Source organism: Hyla sarda, chromosome 9 (genome assembly GCF_029499605.1).
Source record: "Hyla sarda isolate aHylSar1 chromosome 9, aHylSar1.hap1, whole genome shotgun sequence".
NCBI lineage: Eukaryota > Metazoa > Chordata > Amphibia > Anura > Hylidae > Hyla > Hyla sarda.
In genome coordinates, this window is record NC_079197.1 from 58424199 (window position 1) to 58443089 (window position 18891).

General features: G+C 45.9%; 1 protein-coding gene across 1 annotated transcript in view; it reads left to right on the forward strand.

Annotated features, from left to right (window-relative positions):
- Nucleotides 1–18891, forward strand: part of LOC130291413 (cyclic nucleotide-gated olfactory channel-like) — a 148206-nt gene that overhangs the window by 23092 nt on the left and 106223 nt on the right. Inside the window, exons 2-5 of the mRNA XM_056540126.1 lie at nt 12741–12828; nt 13037–13202; nt 16312–16422; nt 16740–16919. Coding sequence (XP_056396101.1) covers nt 13084–13202; nt 16312–16422; nt 16740–16919 — 410 coding nt within the window. The 5' untranslated portion in view covers nt 12741–12828; nt 13037–13083. The remainder of the gene's footprint in view (nt 1–12740; nt 12829–13036; nt 13203–16311; nt 16423–16739; nt 16920–18891) is intronic.

Here is an 18891-nt window from a genome sequence, read left to right on the forward strand (position 1 = left end):
GGCGGGACCCCCACAATCAGGCATCTTATCCCCTATCCTTTGGATAGGGGATAAGATGTCTTAGCGCCGGAGTACCCCTTTAAGGGTTAAATTACCTATCCTATATTTTAAGTGGACATATAGTGACAAGTAACATGTGACCAAGTATTATCGAAATATCTCCAGCCATTTGGAAGTTATGCAGTAACATATATTTCCCATAGACTTGTATGGGACTTTAAACAAAAATGTTTGTTGTTGACATATAAGTAACATGTGTGCCAAGTTTCATGTTAATATCTTTAGCCGTTTGGACGTTATTGTGGAACGTACATACATACACACACACACACACACACACACACACACACACACACACACATTGAGTTTTATATATATATATATATATATATTATATATATATATATATACTTTCTTAATACCTTAATACTTGCGTTACCCGGTTTTTCTTTCCTAATCCTTGTTGAGTAGGAAAATAAACAAAGGAGGAAGCTTTTGACTTCATATCCTGTCCTCATATTGTTATCATATCCCAACCCCATATCCTATCCTCATATCCCGACCTCCTATCCCGTCATCAATCGCGACCTCATATCCCGTCCTCATATGCCATCCTCATATTCTGACCTCCTATCCTGTCTTCCTATCACGTCCTCCTACCCCGACCTCCTATCCCAACCTCCTATCACGTCCTCCTATCCCGTCCTCCTATCCAGTCCATCTATCCCAACCTCCTATCCCACCCTCCCATCCCGTCCTCTTATCCTGACCCGTAATATGTGTACCAGGTATTGAAATATCTCCAGCCGTACAGAAGTTATGTGAGAACATACATTTCCCATTGATTTGCATGGGAATTTAAACAAAAATCCAGACACTCACAAATGGGGGTAGTTAAGGGTTAAATTAACTATCCTATATTTTAAGTGGACATATAAGTAACATGTGACTGTCACGATGCCGGCTGGCAGGTAGTGGATCCTCTGTGCCAGAGAGGGATTGGCGTGGACCGTGCTAGAGGATCGGTTCTAAGTCACTACTGGTTTTCACCAGAGCCCGCCGCAAAGCGGGATGGTCTTGCTGCGGCGGTAGTGACCAGGTCGTATCCCCTAGCAACGGCTCAACCTCTCTGGCTGCTGAAGATAGGCGCGGTACAAGGGAGTAGACAGAAGCAAGGTCGGACGTAGCAGAAGGTCGGGGCAGGCAGCAAGGATCGTAGTCAGGGGCAACGGCAGAAGGTCTGGAATCACAGGCAAGGAATACACAAGGAACGCTTTCACTGGCACTAGGGCAACAAGATCCGGCGAGGGAGTGAAGGGGAAGTGAGGTGATATAGGGAAGTGCACAGGTGTAAACACTAATTGGAACCACTGCACCAATCAGCGGTGCAGTGGCCCTTTAAATCGCAAAGACCCGGCGCGCGCGCGCCCTAGGGAGCGGGGCCGCGCGCGCCGGGACAGAACTGACGGGGAGCGAGTAAGGTACGGGAGCCGGGGTGCGCATCGCGAGCGGGCGCTACCCGCATCGCGAATCGCATCCCGGCCGGAGGTGGTAACGCAGCGCCCCGGGTCCGTGGAACCGACCGGGGCGCTGCAGTGAGGGAAGTGTAGCGAGCGCTCCGGGGAGGAGCGGGGACCCGGAGCGCTCGGCGTAACAGTACCCCCCCCCTTGGGTCTCCCCCTCTTCTTGGGGCCTGAGAACCTGAGGATCAGACTTTTGTCCAGGATATTGTCCTCAGGTTCCCAGGACCTCTCTTCTGGACCACAACCCTCCCAATCCACTAAAAAAAAAGTTCTTCCCCTGACCTTTTTAGAGGCCAAAATCTCTTTAACAGAGAAGATGTCCGAGGAGCCGGAAACAGGAGTGGGGAGAACAGATTTAGGAGAAAAACGGTTGAGGATGAGAGGTTTAAGAAGAGAGACGTGAAAGGCATTAGGGATACGAAGAGAAGGAGGAAGAAGAAGTTTGTAAGAGACAGGATTAATTTGACACAAAACTTTAAAAGGACCAAGATAGCGTGGTCCCAACTTATAGCTCGGGACACGGAAACGGACATATTTAGCGGAGAGCCATACCTTGTCTCCAGGGGAAAAAATGGGAGGAGCTCTTCTTTTCTTATCTGCGAATCTCTTCATGCGAGAAGAAGCCTGTAAGAGAGAATTTTGGGTCTCTTTCCATATGGTGGAAAGATCACGAGAAATTTCATCCACAGCGGGCAGACCAGAGGGCAAGGGGGTAGGGAGGGGGGGAAGAGGGTGACGGCCGTACACCACGAAAAACGGAGATTTGGAGGAAGATTCAGAGATTCTGAAATTATACGAGAATTCGGCCCAAGGTAGAAGATCTGCCCAGTCATCCTGGCGGGAGGAAACAAAATGTCGTAAATAGTCACCCAAGATCTGGTTAATTCTCTCTACTTGTCCATTGGATTGAGGATGGTATGCAGAAGAAAAATTTAATTTAATCTTGAGTTGTTTACAGAGAGCCCTCCAGAATTTAGACACAAATTGGACGCCTCTATCCGAGACGATCTGTGTAGGCAACCCGTGAAGACGAAAAATGTGTACAAAAAATTGTTTAGCCAACTGAGGCGCTGAAGGAAGACCAGGAAGAGGGATGAAATGTGCCATTTTGGAGAATCGATCAACGACCACCCAAATAACAGTGTTGCCATGGGATGGGGGTAAGTCAGTAATAAAATCCATACCAATCAGAGACCAAGGTTGTTCGGGGACAGGTAGAGGATGAAGAAAACCAGCGGGCTTCTGGCGAGGAGTCTTATCCCGGGCACAGATAGTGCAGGCTCGCACAAAGTCCACCACATCAGTCTCTAGAGTCGGCCACCAATAGAAGCGAGAGATGAGTTGCACAGATTTCTTGATGCCCGCATGACCTGCGAGATGGGAGGAGTGACCCCATTTGAGGATCCCAAGGCGTTGGCGTGGAGAAACAAAGGTCTTTCCTGGAGGAGTTTGCCTGATGGAGGCTGGAGAAGTGGAAATCAGGCAGTCAGGAGGAATGATGTGTTGAGGAGAGAGTTCAATTTCAGAGGCATCTGAGGAACGAGAGAGAGCATCGGCCCTAATGTTTTTATCAGCAGGCCGAAAGTGAATTTCAAAATTAAATCGGGCAAAGAACAGAGACCACCTGGCCTGACGAGGATTCAGCCGTTGGGCAGACTGGAGGTAGGAGAGGTTCTTGTGATCGGTGTAAATAATAACTGGAAATCTTGATCCCTCCAGCAGATGCCTCCATTCCTCAAGTGCTAATTTAATGGCTAGAAGCTCTCGATCCCCGATGGAGTAGTTCCTCTCCGCCGGAGAGAAGGTCCTGGAAAAAAAACCACAAGTAACAGCATGCCCGGAAGAGTTTTTTTGTAGAAGGACAGCTCCAGCTCCCACTGAGGAGGCATCAACCTCCAATAGGAAGGGTTTAGATGGGTCAGGTCTGGAGAGCACGGGAGCCGAAGAAAAGGCAGACTTGAGTCGTTTAAAGGCGTCTTCCGCTTGAGGAGGCCAAGACTTGGGATCGGCATTTTTTTTTGTTAAAGCCACAATAGGAGCCACAATGGTAGAAAAATGTGGAATAAATTGCCTGTAATAATTGGCGAACCCCAAAAAACGTTGGATGGCACGGAGTCCGGAGGGGCGTGGCCAATCTAAGACGGCAGAGAGTTTATCTGGGTCCATTTGTAGTCCCTGGCCAGAGACCAAGTATCCTAGAAAAGGAAGAGATTGGCATTCAAACAGACATTTCTCTATTTTGGCATAGAGTTGATTATCACGAAGTCTCTGAAGAACCATACGGACATGCTGGCGGTGTTCTTCAAGATTGGCAGAAAAAATCAGGATATCGTCCAGATATACAACAACACAGGAGTATAGTAGATCACGAAAAATTTCATTAACAAAGTCTTGGAAGACGGCAGGGGCGTTGCATAGACCAAAGGGCATGACCAGATACTCAAAGTGTCCATCTCTGGTGTTAAATGCCGTTTTCCATTCATCCCCCTCTCTGATGCGGATGAGATTATAAGCACCTCTTAAGTCCAGTTTGGTAAAAATATGGGCACCTTGGAGACGATCAAAGAGTTCAGAGATGAGGGGTAGGGGGTAGCGGTTCTTAACCGTGATTTTATTAAGACCGCGGTAGTCAATGCAAGGACGTAGAGAGCCATCTTTTTTGGACACAAAGAAAAATCCGGCTCCGGCAGGAGAGGAGGATTTACGGATAAAGCCCTTTTTTAAATTTTCTTGGACGTATTCAGACATGGCAAGAGTCTCTGGGACGGACAGAGGATAGATTCTGCCCCGGGGTGGAGTAGTGCCCGGGAGGAGGTCAATGGGACAATCATAAGGCCTGTGAGGAGGTAGAGTCTCAGCTTGTTTTTTGCAAAAAACGTCCGCAAAGTCCATATAGGCCTTAGGGAGACCGGTTACATGAGGAAGCACAGGGACACGGCAAGGTTTACTGGGAACCGGTTTTAAGCAGTCCTTGGAACAAGAGGGCCCCCAACTCTTGATCTCCCCAGTGGACCAATCCAGGATTGGGGAATGGAGTTGAAGCCAGGGAAGTCCAAGAAGGATTTCAGAAGTGCAATTGGGGAGGACCAACAGTTCAATCCTCTCGTGATGAGATCCGATGCACATTAGAAGGGGCTCCGTGCGGAAACGTATAGTACAGTCCAATCTTTCATTGTTTACACAATTGATGTAGAGGGGTCTGGCGAGACTGGTCACCGGGATGTTGAACCTGTTGACGAGAGAGGCTAAGATGAAATTTCCTGCAGATCCAGAGTCCAAGAAGGCCACAGCAGAGAAGGAGAAGGCAGAGGCAGACATCCGCACAGGCACAGTAAGACGTGGAGAAGCAGAGTAGACATCAAGGACTGTCTCACCTTTGTGCGGAGTCAGCGGACGTCTTTCCAGGCGGGGAGGACGGATAGGACAATCCTTCAGGAAGTGTTCGGTACTAGCACAGTACAGGCAGAGATTCTCCATGCGGCGTCGTGTCCTCTCTTGGGGTGTCAGGCGAGACCGGTCGACCTGCATAGCCTCCACGGCGGGAGGCACAGGAACAGATTGCAGGGGACCAGAGGAGAGAGGAGCCGGGGAGAAGAAACGCCTCGTGCGAACAGAGTCCATATCCTGGCGGAGCTCTTGACGCCGTTCGGAAAAACGCATGTCAATGCGAGTGGCAAGATGGATGAGTTCATGTAGGTTAGCAGGGATTTCTCGTGCGGCCAGAACATCTTTAATGTTGCTGGATAGGCCTTTTTTAAAGGTCGCGCAGAGTGCCTCATTATTCCAGGATAATTCTGAAGCAAGGGTACGGAACTGTACGGCATACTCGCCAACGGAAGAATTACCCTGGACCAGGTTCAACAGGGCAGTCTCAGCAGAAGAGGCTCGGGCAGGTTCCTCAAAGACACTTCGAATTTCCGAGAAGAAGGAGTGTACAGAGGCAGTGACGGGGTCATTGCGGTCCCAGAGCGGTGTGGCCCAAGCCAGGGCTTTTCCAGACAGCAGGCTGACTACGAAAGCCACCTTAGACCTTTCAGTGGGGAACTGGTCCGACATCATCTCCAAGTGTAATGAACATTGGGAAAGAAAGCCACGGCAAAACTTAGAGTCCCCATCAAATTTATCCGGCAAGGATAGTCGTATTCCAGAAGCGGCCACTCGCTGCGGAGGAGGTACAGGAGCTGGCGGAGGAGATGATTGCTGGAGCTGTGGTAGTAACTGTTGTAGCATAACAGTCAGTTGAGACAGCTGTTGGCCTTGTTGCGCAATCTGTTGTGACTGCTGGGCGACCACCGTGGTGAGGTCAGTGACAACTGGCAGAGGAACTTCAGCGGGATCCATGGCCGGATCTACTGTCACGATGCCGGCTGGCAGGTAGTGGATCCTCTGTGCCAGAGAGGGATTGGCGTGGACCGTGCTAGAGGATCGGTTCTAAGTCACTACTGGTTTTCACCAGAGCCCGCCGCAAAGCGGGATGGTCTTGCTGCGGCGGTAGTGACCAGGTCGTATCCCCTAGCAACGGCTCAACCTCTCTGGCTGCTGAAGATAGGCGCGGTACAAGGGAGTAGACAGAAGCAAGGTCGGACGTAGCAGAAGGTCGGGGCAGGCAGCAAGGATCGTAGTCAGGGGCAACGGCAGAAGGTCTGGAATCACAGGCAAGGAATACACAAGGAACGCTTTCACTGGCACTAGGGCAACAAGATCCGGCGAGGGAGTGAAGGGGAAGTGAGGTGATATAGGGAAGTGCACAGGTGTAAACACTAATTGGAACCACTGCACCAATCAGCGGTGCAGTGGCCCTTTAAATCGCAAAGACCCGGCGCGCGCGCGCCCTAGGGAGCGGGGCCGCGCGCGCCGGGACAGAACTGACGGGGAGCGAGTAAGGTACGGGAGCCGGGGTGCGCATCGCGAGCGGGCGCTACCCGCATCGCGAATCGCATCCCGGCCGGAGGTGGTAACGCAGCGCCCCGGGTCCGTGGAACCGACCGGGGCGCTGCAGTGAGGGAAGTGTAGCGAGCGCTCCGGGGAGGAGCGGGGACCCGGAGCGCTCGGCGTAACAGTGACCAAGTATTATCGAAATATCTCCATCCATTTGGAAGTTATGCAGTAACATATATTTCCCATTGACTTGTATGGGACTTTAAACATAAACCCCGCCCCTGGCAAATGGGGGTGAGTAAGGGTTAAATCACCTATTCTATGTTTGATGTTGACATATAAGTAACATGTGTGCCAAGTTTCATGTTTATATCTTTAGCAGTTTGGATGTTTTTATTGAACATACATACATACATACATACATACAAACATTGAGTTTTTTATATATATATATATATATATATATATATATATATATATATATATATAATATAGACTAGCTGAGTACCCGGCGTTGCCCGGTTTTTCCTTCCTAATCCTTGTTGGGGAGGAAAATAAACAAAAGAGGAAGCTTTTGACTTCATCTCCCGTCCTCATATATTGTTGCCATATCCCGACCTCCTATCCCGACATCCTATCCCGACCTCCTATCCCGTCCTCCTATCCCGACCTCCTATCCCGACCTCCTATCCCGACCTCCTATCCCGACCTCCTATCCCGACCTCCTATCCCGACCTCCTATCCCGACCTCCTATTCCATCCTCCTATCTCGACCTCCTATCCCGACCTCCTATCCCTTCCTCATATCCCGTCCTTCTATCCCTTCCTTCAATCTCCACCTCCTATCCCGACCTCTTATCCCGACCTCCTATTCCTACCCCTATCCCGTCCTCCTATTCCATCCTCCTATCTCGACCTCCTATCCCTTCCTCATATCCCGTCCTCCTATTCCTTCCTCCTATCTCCACCTCCTATCCCGACCTCTTATCCCGACCTCCTATCCCTTCCTCGTATCTCGACTTCCTATCTCGACCTCCTATCCCGACCTCCTATCCCGACCTCCTATCCCGACCTCCTATTCTGTCCTCCTATTCCGTCCTCATATCCCGTCCTCATATCCCATTCTCCAATCTCGACCTCCTATCTAGAACTCATATCCCGACCCGTAATATGTGTACCAGGTATTGAAATATGTCCAGCCGTACGGAAGTTATGTGGGAACATACATTTCCCATTGATTTGCATGGGACTTTAGACAAAAACCCGACCTTCACAAATGGAGGTATTTAAGGGTTAAATTAACTATCCTATATTTTAAGTGGACATATAAGTAACATGTGACCAAGTATTATTGAAATATCTTCAGTCGTTTGGAAGTTATGCAGTAACATATATTTCCCTTTGACTTGTATGGGACTTTAAACATAAACCCCCCCGGGCAAATGGGGGTGGGTAAGGGTTAAATCACCTATCCTTTGGTGACATATAAGTAACATGTGTGCCAAGTTTCATGTTAATGTCTTTAGCCGTTTGGACGTGATGCTGGAACATACATACATACATACATACATTGAGTTTTATATATATAGAAGAAATATATATACATACTAGCTAAGTACCCGGCGTTGCCCGGTTTTTCCTTCCTAATCCTTGTAGGGAAGGAAAATAAACAAAGGAGGAAGCTTTTGACATCATATCTCATCCTCATATATTGTTGTCATATCCCAACCCCATATCCCGACTCCTATCCCGTCCTGCTATCTCGACCTCCTATCCCGACCTCCTATCCCGTCCTCCTATCCCGTCCTCCTATCCCGTCCTCCTATCCCGACCTCCTATCTCGACCTCCTATCTCGACCTCCTAACCCGACCTCCTATCCCGACCTCCTATCCCGTCCTCCTATCCCTTCCTCCTATCCCGACCTCCTATCCCGACCTCCTATCCCGACCTCCTATCCCATCCTCCTATCGCGTCCTCCTATCCCGTCCTCCTATCCAGTCCTCATATCTCGACCTCCTATCCCGTCCTCCAATCTTGAGCTCCTATCCCGACCTCTTATCCTGACCTCCTATCCCGTCCTCCTTTTCCGTCCTCATATCTCGACCTCCTATCTCGACCTCCTATCCCATCCTCCTATCCCGACCTCCTATCCTGACCTCCTATCCCGTCCTCCTTTCCCATCCTCCTATGTCGACCTCCTATCTCGATCTCCTATCCCATCCTCCTATCCCGACCTCCTTTCCCGTCCTCATATCTCGACCTCCTATCCCGTCCTCCTATCCCGTCCTCCTATCACGACCTCATATCCCGTCCTCATATCCCGACCTCCTATCCCGACCTCATATCCCGTCCTCCTATCCCGACCTCCTATTTCGACCTCCTATCCCGACCTTCCATCCCGTCCTCATATCCCAACCCGTAATATGTGTACCAGGTATTGAAATATCTCCAGCCGTACGGAAGTTATGTGGAACATACATTTCCCATTGATTTGCATGGGACTTTAAACAAAAACCCTGACCCTAACAAAAGGGGTAGTTAAGGGTTAAATTAACTATCCTATATTTTAAGTGGACATATAAGTAACATGTGACCAAGTATTATCGAAATATCTCCATCCGTTTGGAAGTTATGCAGTAACATATATTTCTCATTGACTTGAATGGGACTTTAAACATAAACCCCGCCCCTGGCAAATGGGGGTGAGTAAGGGTTAAAGGGGTTGTGAGCTGCCCTGCAGTTCGGAGCCCCACTCACAGCGTCCGTAAGTTCATAACTCCGAACGCTGTGTGCGGGATTCCGTGTTCGCAGCCGCAGGGCGTGACGTCACGCCCAGCCTCTTCGTGACGTCTTGCCTGCCCCCTCATGACGTCACGCCCACCCCCTCTACCAAAGTCTATGGGTAGGGGGCGTGACAGTGGTTGCGCCCCCTTCCCATAGACTTTCGTTGAGGGGGTGGGCGAGACGTCACGAGGGGGCGGGCGAGACATCACGAAGGGGCCGGGCGTGACGTCACGCCTTGCGGCTGCGAACACGGAAGCCCACACACAGCATTCGAAGTAATGAACTTCCGGACGCTGTGAGCGGAGCTCCAAACTGCAGGGCAGATTACAACCCCTTTAAATCACCTATCCTATGTTTGTTGTGGACATATAAGTAACATGTGTGCCAAGTTTCATGTTAATATCTTTAGCCGTTTGGACGTTTTTGTGGAACATACATGCATACATACATACACACACACACATTGAGTTTTATATATATAGATACTAGCTGAATACCCGGCCTTGCCTGGTTTTTCCTTCTTAATCCTTGTTGGGGAGGAAAATAAAGGAGGAAGCTTTTGACTTCATTTCCCGTCCTCATATATTGTTGTCATATCCCAGCCCCATATCCCATCCTCATATCCCGACTTCCTATCCCGACCTCCTATCCCAGTGGTCCCCAAACTGTGGCCCTCCAGATGTTGCAAAACTACAATTCCCAGCATGCCCGGACAGCCAACGGCTGTCCAGGCATGCTGGGAATTGAAGTTTTGCAACATCTGGAGGGCCACAGTTTGGGGACCACTGTCCTATCCTGTCCTCCTATCCTATCCTCCTATCTCAACCTCCTATCTCAACCTCCTATCCCGTCCTCCTATCTCGACCTCCTATCGCGTCCTCCTATCCCGACTTCCTATCCAGTCCATGTATCCCAACCTCCTATTTCGACCTCCTATCCCGTCCTCCTATCCCGACCTCCTATCCTGTCCTCCTACCTCGACCTCCTATCCCGACCTCCTATCCCAACCTTCTATCCCAACCTCCCATCTCGTCCTCCTATCCCGACCTCCTATCCAGTCCATCTATCTCGACCTCCTATCTAGACCTCCTATCACGACCTCCTATCACGACCTCCTATCGCAACCTCCTATCCCGTCCTCCTATCCCATCCTCCTATCTTTTCCTCCTATCTCGACCTCCTCTCCCAACCTCCTATCCCGTCCCCCTATCCCGTCCCACTATCCCGTCCTCATATCCAGTCGTCCTATTTTTGACCTCCTATCCTGACCTCCTATCCCGTTTTCCTATCCCATCCTCCTATCCCGTCCTCCTATGCTGTCCTCCTGTCTCGACCTCCTATCCCGACCCGTAATATGTGTACCAGGTATTGAAATATCTCCAGCCGTACGGAAGTTATGTGGTAACATACATTTCTCATTGATTTGCATGGGACTTTAAACAAAAACCTCGACCCTCACAAATGGGGGTAGTTAAGGGTTAAATTAACTATCCTATATTTTAAGTGGACATATAAGTAACATGTGACCAAGTATTATCGAAATATCTCCATCCGTTTGGAAGTTATGCAGTAACATATATTTCCCATAGACTTGTATGGGACTTTAAACATAAACCCCACCCCTGGCAAATGGGGGTGAGTAAGGGTTAAATCACCTATCCTATGTTTGTTTTTGACATATAAGTAACATGTTTGCCAAGTTTCACGTTAATATCTTTAGCCATGTGGACGTGATGCTGGAACATACACATATACATACATACACACATTGAGTTTTATATATATATAGACTAGCTGAGTACCCGGCATTGCCCAGTTTTTCCTTCCAAATCCTTTTTGGGGAGGAAAATAAACAAAGGAGGAAGCTTTTGACTTCATATGCAGTCCTCATATATTGTTGTTATATCCCAACCCCACATCCCGACCTCCTATCCCGACCTCCTATCCCGACCTCCTATCCCGTCCTCCTATCCCGTCCTCCTATCCCGACCTCCTATCCCGTCCTCCTATCCCGACCTCCTATCCCGTCCTCCTATCCCGTCCTCCTATCCAGTCCTCCTATCTCGACCTCCTATCCCGACCTCCTATCCCGACCTCCAATCTCGAGCTCCTATCCCGACCTCCTATCCAGACCTCCTATCCCATCCTCCTATCTTGACCTCCTATCTCAACCTCCTATCCAGACCTCCTATCCCGTCCTCATATCTCGACCTCCTATCTTGACCTCCTATCCCAACCTCCTATCCAGACCTCCTATCCCGTCCTCATATCCCATCCTCCTATACCGACCTCCTATCCCGACCTCCTATCCCGACCTCATATCTTGTCCTCATATCCTGTCCTCCTATTCCGACCTCCTATCCCGACCTCATATCTTGTCCTCATATCCTGTCCTCCTATTCCGACCTCCTATCCCGACCTCCCATCCCATCCTCATATCCCGACTCGTAATATGTGTACCAGGTATTGAAATAGCTCCAGCTGTACAGAAATTATATGGGAACATACATTTCCCATTGATTTGCATGGGACTTTAAAAAAAAAAAACTGACCCTCACAAATGGGGGTAGTTAAGGGTTAAATTAACTATCCTATATTTTAAGTGGACATATAAGTAACATGTGACCAAGTATTATCAAAATATCTCCAGCCATTTGGAAGTTATGCAGTAATATATATTTCCCACTGACTTGCATGGGACTTTAAACATAAGCCCCGCCCCTGGCAAATGGGGGTGGGTAAGGGTTAAATTACTTATCCTATGTTTGTTGTTGACATATAAGTAACATGTGTGCCAAGTTTCATGTTAATATCTTTAGCCGTTTGAAAGTTTTTGTGGAACATACATACACACATACATACAAACACACATACATACACACACACACACACACACGTTGAGTTTTATATATATAGATTACCTCAGCGCCGGCAGGTGTGGGTTGCACCTCCTTCCATACGCACACTTTCCATTAAAACAGTTCTGGTATTATACTCCGTAGTTTGCAAGTTGGAACAAGCAGTTCCGGTGTCATACCTCACATACATGGATAGTGCGCATCCGCTAGCTATTTGCCCCATGTCAATATCACTCACCATAGTAGTTTGGCTAAGACAGGTGTCCTTGTTCTGGGGGGGAGTCCCAGATTTGTTCTGGGATCCCTCTCCATGTCTGAAGGTGGTCAAAAGTGTTTTCTGGACCTCCTTTTTTAAGTGTTTTTAACTCTATATGGCTATTTCTGTGTAATAAAGTTTCATTCTGATATTTTCTGGTGTGCTATCACTTTCTGCTTTCCTTTCCTTATTGGTACATAGTTGTACTGCCAGTCTAATGACTCAAACTAAAAACCTCATAGATCCTTATGATACTTCTAATTCAGGCCATTAGACCAGTGGCCATGTCTGAAACTGGCCTATAACCAAAGGGTTGCCTCTAATTTTAACCTATGTCACTCCACCTGCTCTCCATGAACATGGCAGATTACTTCTTATTCATTCTCTAGTTAACAAATCAGCACTGTCAAATTCGGTAAATACTGTCTCCCTATCTGCAGACATCACACAATTGTGCATGAACAGGAATCGTTCTCCTCTCTTGCTTTACTTTGGGCTTTGAAGACCTGCGCAAACTGGTGGCAACAGGTCCGTTAAAACCTTTTCTTTATATATGTACAGTATATTACCCATAGCTTTATTTTTTTTCTACCTAAACAAAATGTATAATAATGCTATCTAACCTAGGAATATAGTTTACATTAAAAACAATATTCTGGTAATTAACCTTTGAACTGAATGTGTAATGCCTATTAAATTTATCTTATGCTGTGTAAATATTTGCATATTCAAATAGCAGGCTATCTCCAGTCCTGAAAGCCTGGTTTTTGAGTGTTCCCATGGATGATGACTGGACAGACAAATGTAAACAAGAACTCTTCCTCCCCTAATTTACATCCAAAGTTAGCCATTAAGACACCAAGTGAAAATGAATTGGAATCTTCAGACAATTGTGCTAGTCGGTAAGTAAATAAAAAAATAGACTTATCATGTCATTTAATGAATGCCAAAAAAAACAGACTTTAAAATGAAGGATGAAATGCATAAACGTCCTGTGTTAGAAAGCACAATATATATTGCTTCAAAATAACATTGTTGGACCAAATAATATTCTCCATAAAAAAAACTACATATAACATAATTAAAATACAAGAAAATACTTAAAGCCACACAAAAAAAGAAAAACTGAGGACTGAGAATTACATATGTAAACATGTAAAATGGTGCATGTACATCTATATGCCTCAATGATTATGGCAATAAAAGAGAAGACCAAATTTAAAGAAGTAAACTATATAGAAAGAGTATACGCTCACATGAACTGAAAAAGGTTCCAGTAAGAACAAAACATACACACCTGCAGCCAACCGTAGATTGGATTGAACGGGCAGGTTTACCCTCTCTGTCGGAGGAAGAAAGGCTTTTTCTTAATGCTACTGTTACTCAGGATAAATTGGAGCAAGTTATTAAAAACCTGACCCTGCAGATACCTGGCCCTGACGGCTTTATGAGAGATTTTTACAAAATTTTGAGAGCAGAGGTGGTGTCTGTCCCTACTGTTATATACCCTACTGGTATAATTCCTACCTGGAGGGTGCCTCGATCCCAAGGGATATGAACACCGCTTATGTAAAAGTGCTGCCCAAGCCTGGCAAAGATGTTCAGCTACCTGATGGTTATAGACCGATTTCATTGATAAATATAGATCTCAAAATTATGTCTAACCTCATGGCAGACCACCTGGCAAGGGTAATCCCCAGGCTAATATCACCTGCACAGGTTTTGTACAGGGCAGATTGGTGGTGGCGAATGTGAGGAAGGTAGTAGCTGTGTTGGACAATATCCAATTTCGTCCATGCGACCCCCGCCATATAGTCTATAAATGCCGAAAAAGGCTTTTGACCATGTGCGCTGGGGTTGGCTGTGGGAAGTCTAAGAGACTAAGGGGGAGATTTATCAAAACCTGTCCAGAAGAAAAGTTGCTGAGTTGCCCATAGCAACCAATCAATTCATTCATTTTTCAGAGGCCTTTGCAAAAATGAAAGAAGTGATCTGATTGGTTGCTATGGGCAGCTCAGCAACTTTTCCTCTGGACAGGTTTTCATAAATCTCCCCCTATGGGTTTTGGGGGTACTTTTCTGCACTACATGTTGGCTCTCTACGTATCCCCACAAACCCAGATTCCTACCCAGGGGTTCCTCTCACCACCTTTCATGCCTCAGAAGGGCACGAAACAGGGCTGTCCCCTGTCCACCTTACTTTTCAACCTGGCCATGAAGCCTCTTTCTCAAGTGTTGGCTGTTGAATCCGAGGTTGTGGGAATTGCTGTGGGCTGTTCATCAGTTAAACACGCCTTATTTGTTGGCAACTTTCTCTTGTTCCTTGCCCAACCCGGGAGGAATCTAGAACTAGTTTCTGATCTCCTTACTGACTTTGGGTGGGCCTCTGGGTGTAAGATAAATATGTATAAGAGTGTCCTGCTCTTACACTGGTGGCTCTTTCAGTTCCTCTAATGCTCATGAGGGAGTCTTTGAAATATCTAGGTATTTAGATAGGGAGAACCCCACAATTATTGTACTCTTTAAATTACCCTCCTCTATTTCAGAAGCTCTATGCTAAGCTCTTGCAATGGAATATATTGCCGTGGCCCTTTTTGGCTAGATGCCATCTCATTAAAATGCTTGCCTTCTCAAGACTGCTGTACCCTATGCAAACATTGCCCTTGTTGCTGAGGCATAAAGATGTTTCTGCTCTAAATTCTGCATTTCCTTTGGGCTCATTAGAGACCCTACATTGTTTTGCATAAGTTGATGTTTACTAGGTTCAAGGGGGGGCCTCAACTTCCCTGATGTCTGTCAGTACAATCTGGCAATCTGGCATGCCTCTACTGTCAATGTGTTGATTGGTGGTCCCTGGAATCGGCTATGGTAGCACCTTGTTCTTTGGCTGCTTTACTACACACCAAATACTCAGCCTTCCCTTCTCAATAAAGGGTAGTTTTTTATTGAAGGACACCGGCAACGTGGAAAGACTGCTGGGTGGTAATGGATTTACCGTTTCTGGTTAGTAAGCACTTACCCTTATGGTCACATCCCTGGTTCCAGGAAGGATGCAGTAATAGGCTGTATGTCATGTGGAGGGAAGCCAGAATTCTTACTGCAAAACAACTCTTTCATTCCTCTGAACCACGCTATTTGAATTTCCCAGAAGTAAAGTAAACCAACTTATTTTGACTCAATGATCAGTTCAGACTCTTCTTTTCATTCCTTGTCTTTTTGTATCATCACCTGACTAGAAGGGCCAGCAGTATGGATGGGAAATGAAAAGTGTTACGGCTATAAGAAGGAAAGGAGGAAACAACGAAAGTGCATAATTTAATAGCTGTGACTTTAAAGGGCTTATCCAGGGGTAGAAAAACAAAGCTAATTTCTTCCAGAAATAGCACCACCTATGTCTTCAGGTTGTCTGAGGCCTTAAAGCTCAGTTCCATTGAGGTGAATACAGTCAAGTTATAATACCATACACAACCTGAGGACAGGGATGGTGCTGTTTTTGAAATAAGTCAACATTGCATTTCTATACCCTGAATAACCCTTTTAACGGGCCAGCTGAAACCGGCGTTCTGAACATAAATGTTCAGAACGCCGGTGCGCTGGGCCGGAGATCACCAGGACACCAGAAGCCGAACCCCCCACGATAGGGGATAAGATGTCTAATCTTAATCTAATGAGAGTTATGTGCAGTGTTAGGATTAAAAGTCCTATGTGGCCATGCCCTTACCTAATATTCTAAAATCCTGCAGACAGGACCACTTAAACTGTTACCTATTGTAAGATTTTATCTTATAAAATATATACAACAAAAATATCTGCTAAATAGTCAAAGCCTTTCAACTGAGTTTATTAACCCTTCATTAACACTAATACTATTTACAAAAATAGGTTGATATGCATTCTATGCATGTGACTACCCAAACGATCCTATATAGTGCAAATGCTAACAAATATTCTGCCTAAGAAAAAAACATTTAAGCATAAATAGCCTTACTATTTTGTATCTCATGTCTAATAGAGCTTTGTCTGTGTGTGATGATACCTCCTCGGAGCTACAAAGAGTTATTTCCCAAGATAATGGTGATGTTGTATCAAGGGCATCTTTTAGAGGGAGAGGTGCATTGTCCAGGTAAGTAGGATAAACAATATGTCATCAGTACATTACCTGTTGTTAGAAGTGTCATGGGTCAGCATGATTGCAGGTAAACAAAATGGCAGTAAATAAATGTATTTAAGCCAGTTGCTGGATTAGTCCTTTATAAAATAAAATGCATTAACATAATAAAAAACTCGCCATATAATTCTTTATGTTGGCCTTGGATAATAAGTGAATGCATGATATAGTTGTTTTTCACTGTATAGGTTTTTCATTTTTACTTTCATTCTTGCATGTTTACATGTTGGCAGATGCCCACAACAACTGAATATTCTGTTAATCATTCTTAGGATAGTGCGTTTAGTAGTGGTCCTTAGAGAATGGGCTCACAGAAGCCTGCATGACCAAGAACAAAGACCTGACTCCTTTCTGGATCGATTCCGAGGACCAGAAATTCAAAACACAGAAGGCAACACTGGAAAAGAGAAACAAAATTCAGGCGAAAAGGCCCAAAAGAAGACAACTCATCAGTAAGTAAAAATAATAAAAACGTCTTGTATATTCAGACTACATAGGTGATAAGTTTTGTTTTGGGAAAACCCCTTTTGAACCCCTTAAAGGGGTACTCAGCCCCTAGACATCTTATCCCATCTTATCCTGCTGCTGGGGGGATCACCGCTGCGGCGCCGCTCTATTATTAAGGCACAGAGTGAGTTCGCTCTGTGCGTAATGACGGGCGATACAAGGGACGGAGCATCGTGACACCATGGCTCCGCCCCTCATGACATCATGGTCCGCCCCCTTAATGCAAGTCTATGGCAGGGGGTGTGACGAGCGCCACGCCCCCTCCCATAGACTTGTATTGAGGGGGGCAGGCGGTGACGTCACGAGGCGCGGAAATACCACATGTTTATTTTTTTTTTTATTACATTTTTTTTTTATGGAAAAAGGGGGGTTATTAAAATTTTTATTGCTGGAGGGGTTAAATCTCATTTATTAACTTTTTTCTACACTTTTTTTTAGTCCCCATAGGGGACTATTACATGCAGTCTTCTGATTGCATACACTGTTCTGTGCCATAGCATTGTATTGATCAATGTTATCAGTGCTCTGCTGCTCCAGCCTGGATCTCAGTCATGGAGCAATAGAATGCTGATCGGACAGCGAGGAACAAGTTAAGGAGCCTCCCGCTAGCCTCTCAGCTGTTTGGGATGCCGCGATTTCGAACAGCCCAATGAGCTAACGGCAACTGTTTTCTCCCACTTTAGGCGGTGCGATCAACTTTGATTGCGCTGTCTAAAGAGTTAATACCAGACATCAGCCCAATTGGCAATGTCCGGTATTAGCCGCGGGTCCTGGTTGCTGATAGCAACCGGGACCTGTTGGGTACAATGGATGCTCAGTTCCTGAGCCCGCTCCACATATCGGGAGCAGGCCACGGACGTAAATATATGTCCGTGGTCTTAAGGGGTTAAATAAATAAATTTTATTGTTGCTAAGAGCATTTTCCAAAGCATAGTACAGATAACTCCAAATAGATTTAAAAAACATGAGCATTAAATATAATGGGGTTATGCAACATAAGGTGTCAATTTAAAGGGGTACTCCGGTGGGGGGAAAAATTTAATAAACTGGTGGCAGAAAGTTAAATAGATTTGTAAATTAGAAGGGGATTGGAGAGGCTCTTACCAATCTGTTAACCCGTGGCCTGAGCTGGCGAAATGACACCTACACCCATGGTGTCTAGCAAAAATACAATAGATAAAGAAATTGGTGCTCAAAGGTCTGTGAATATTTGATATAAAATGTATTTATTTTTAACATTGATTTATTAGTGTACAATTGATAGAAAAAATGATATTAATAAATAGTAAATATTATATTGGTCTGTATCCTACAGGGCCCTTGTAGGTCAGCTAGACTACAGATAGTGTAAGATAAAGTCAGTGTATATGTAATGGAATAAAACTATATGAAAACAATAATATAAATACAATGGTATAAATTAGTATAAAGTGTCCACAATAATACAAGGGACTTCAGAATTGTACTCCTGGTATAATTAATTGTAGTCCAAGTGAATACAGTCTTCTCTCATTGCATGTAATATATATTAGTGCAGATTCTGACAAATACCAATATACTGTAATCCAAGTGTAGGTATAGATCAGCAAAGTTCTTTCTTTTTATATGCAGAGTGCAACAGCACAAGTTGCAATTGTATCCAACTTATAGTAGTTTGTATCAACTTTCAAGGTAAGTGTAAAGTGAGCTTTCATTCATGCAAAAATCGATCCTGGCTCCTAGGCAGAGAGCCTGCTGCAGGAGACTCGGCCATCTCACATTGTAGCAGCCGTAAGTGTAATAGACAGTAGTCACGGATCAATGTGCAAATGTTTAAGAGAGAATTTGTACCTTGATTAGATGTGTGCTGGTCTCGGTGTGATCCTGGCTCTAGCACAGAGGGCCCACTCCTGGAGACTTCTATTACTTCCATTTAAA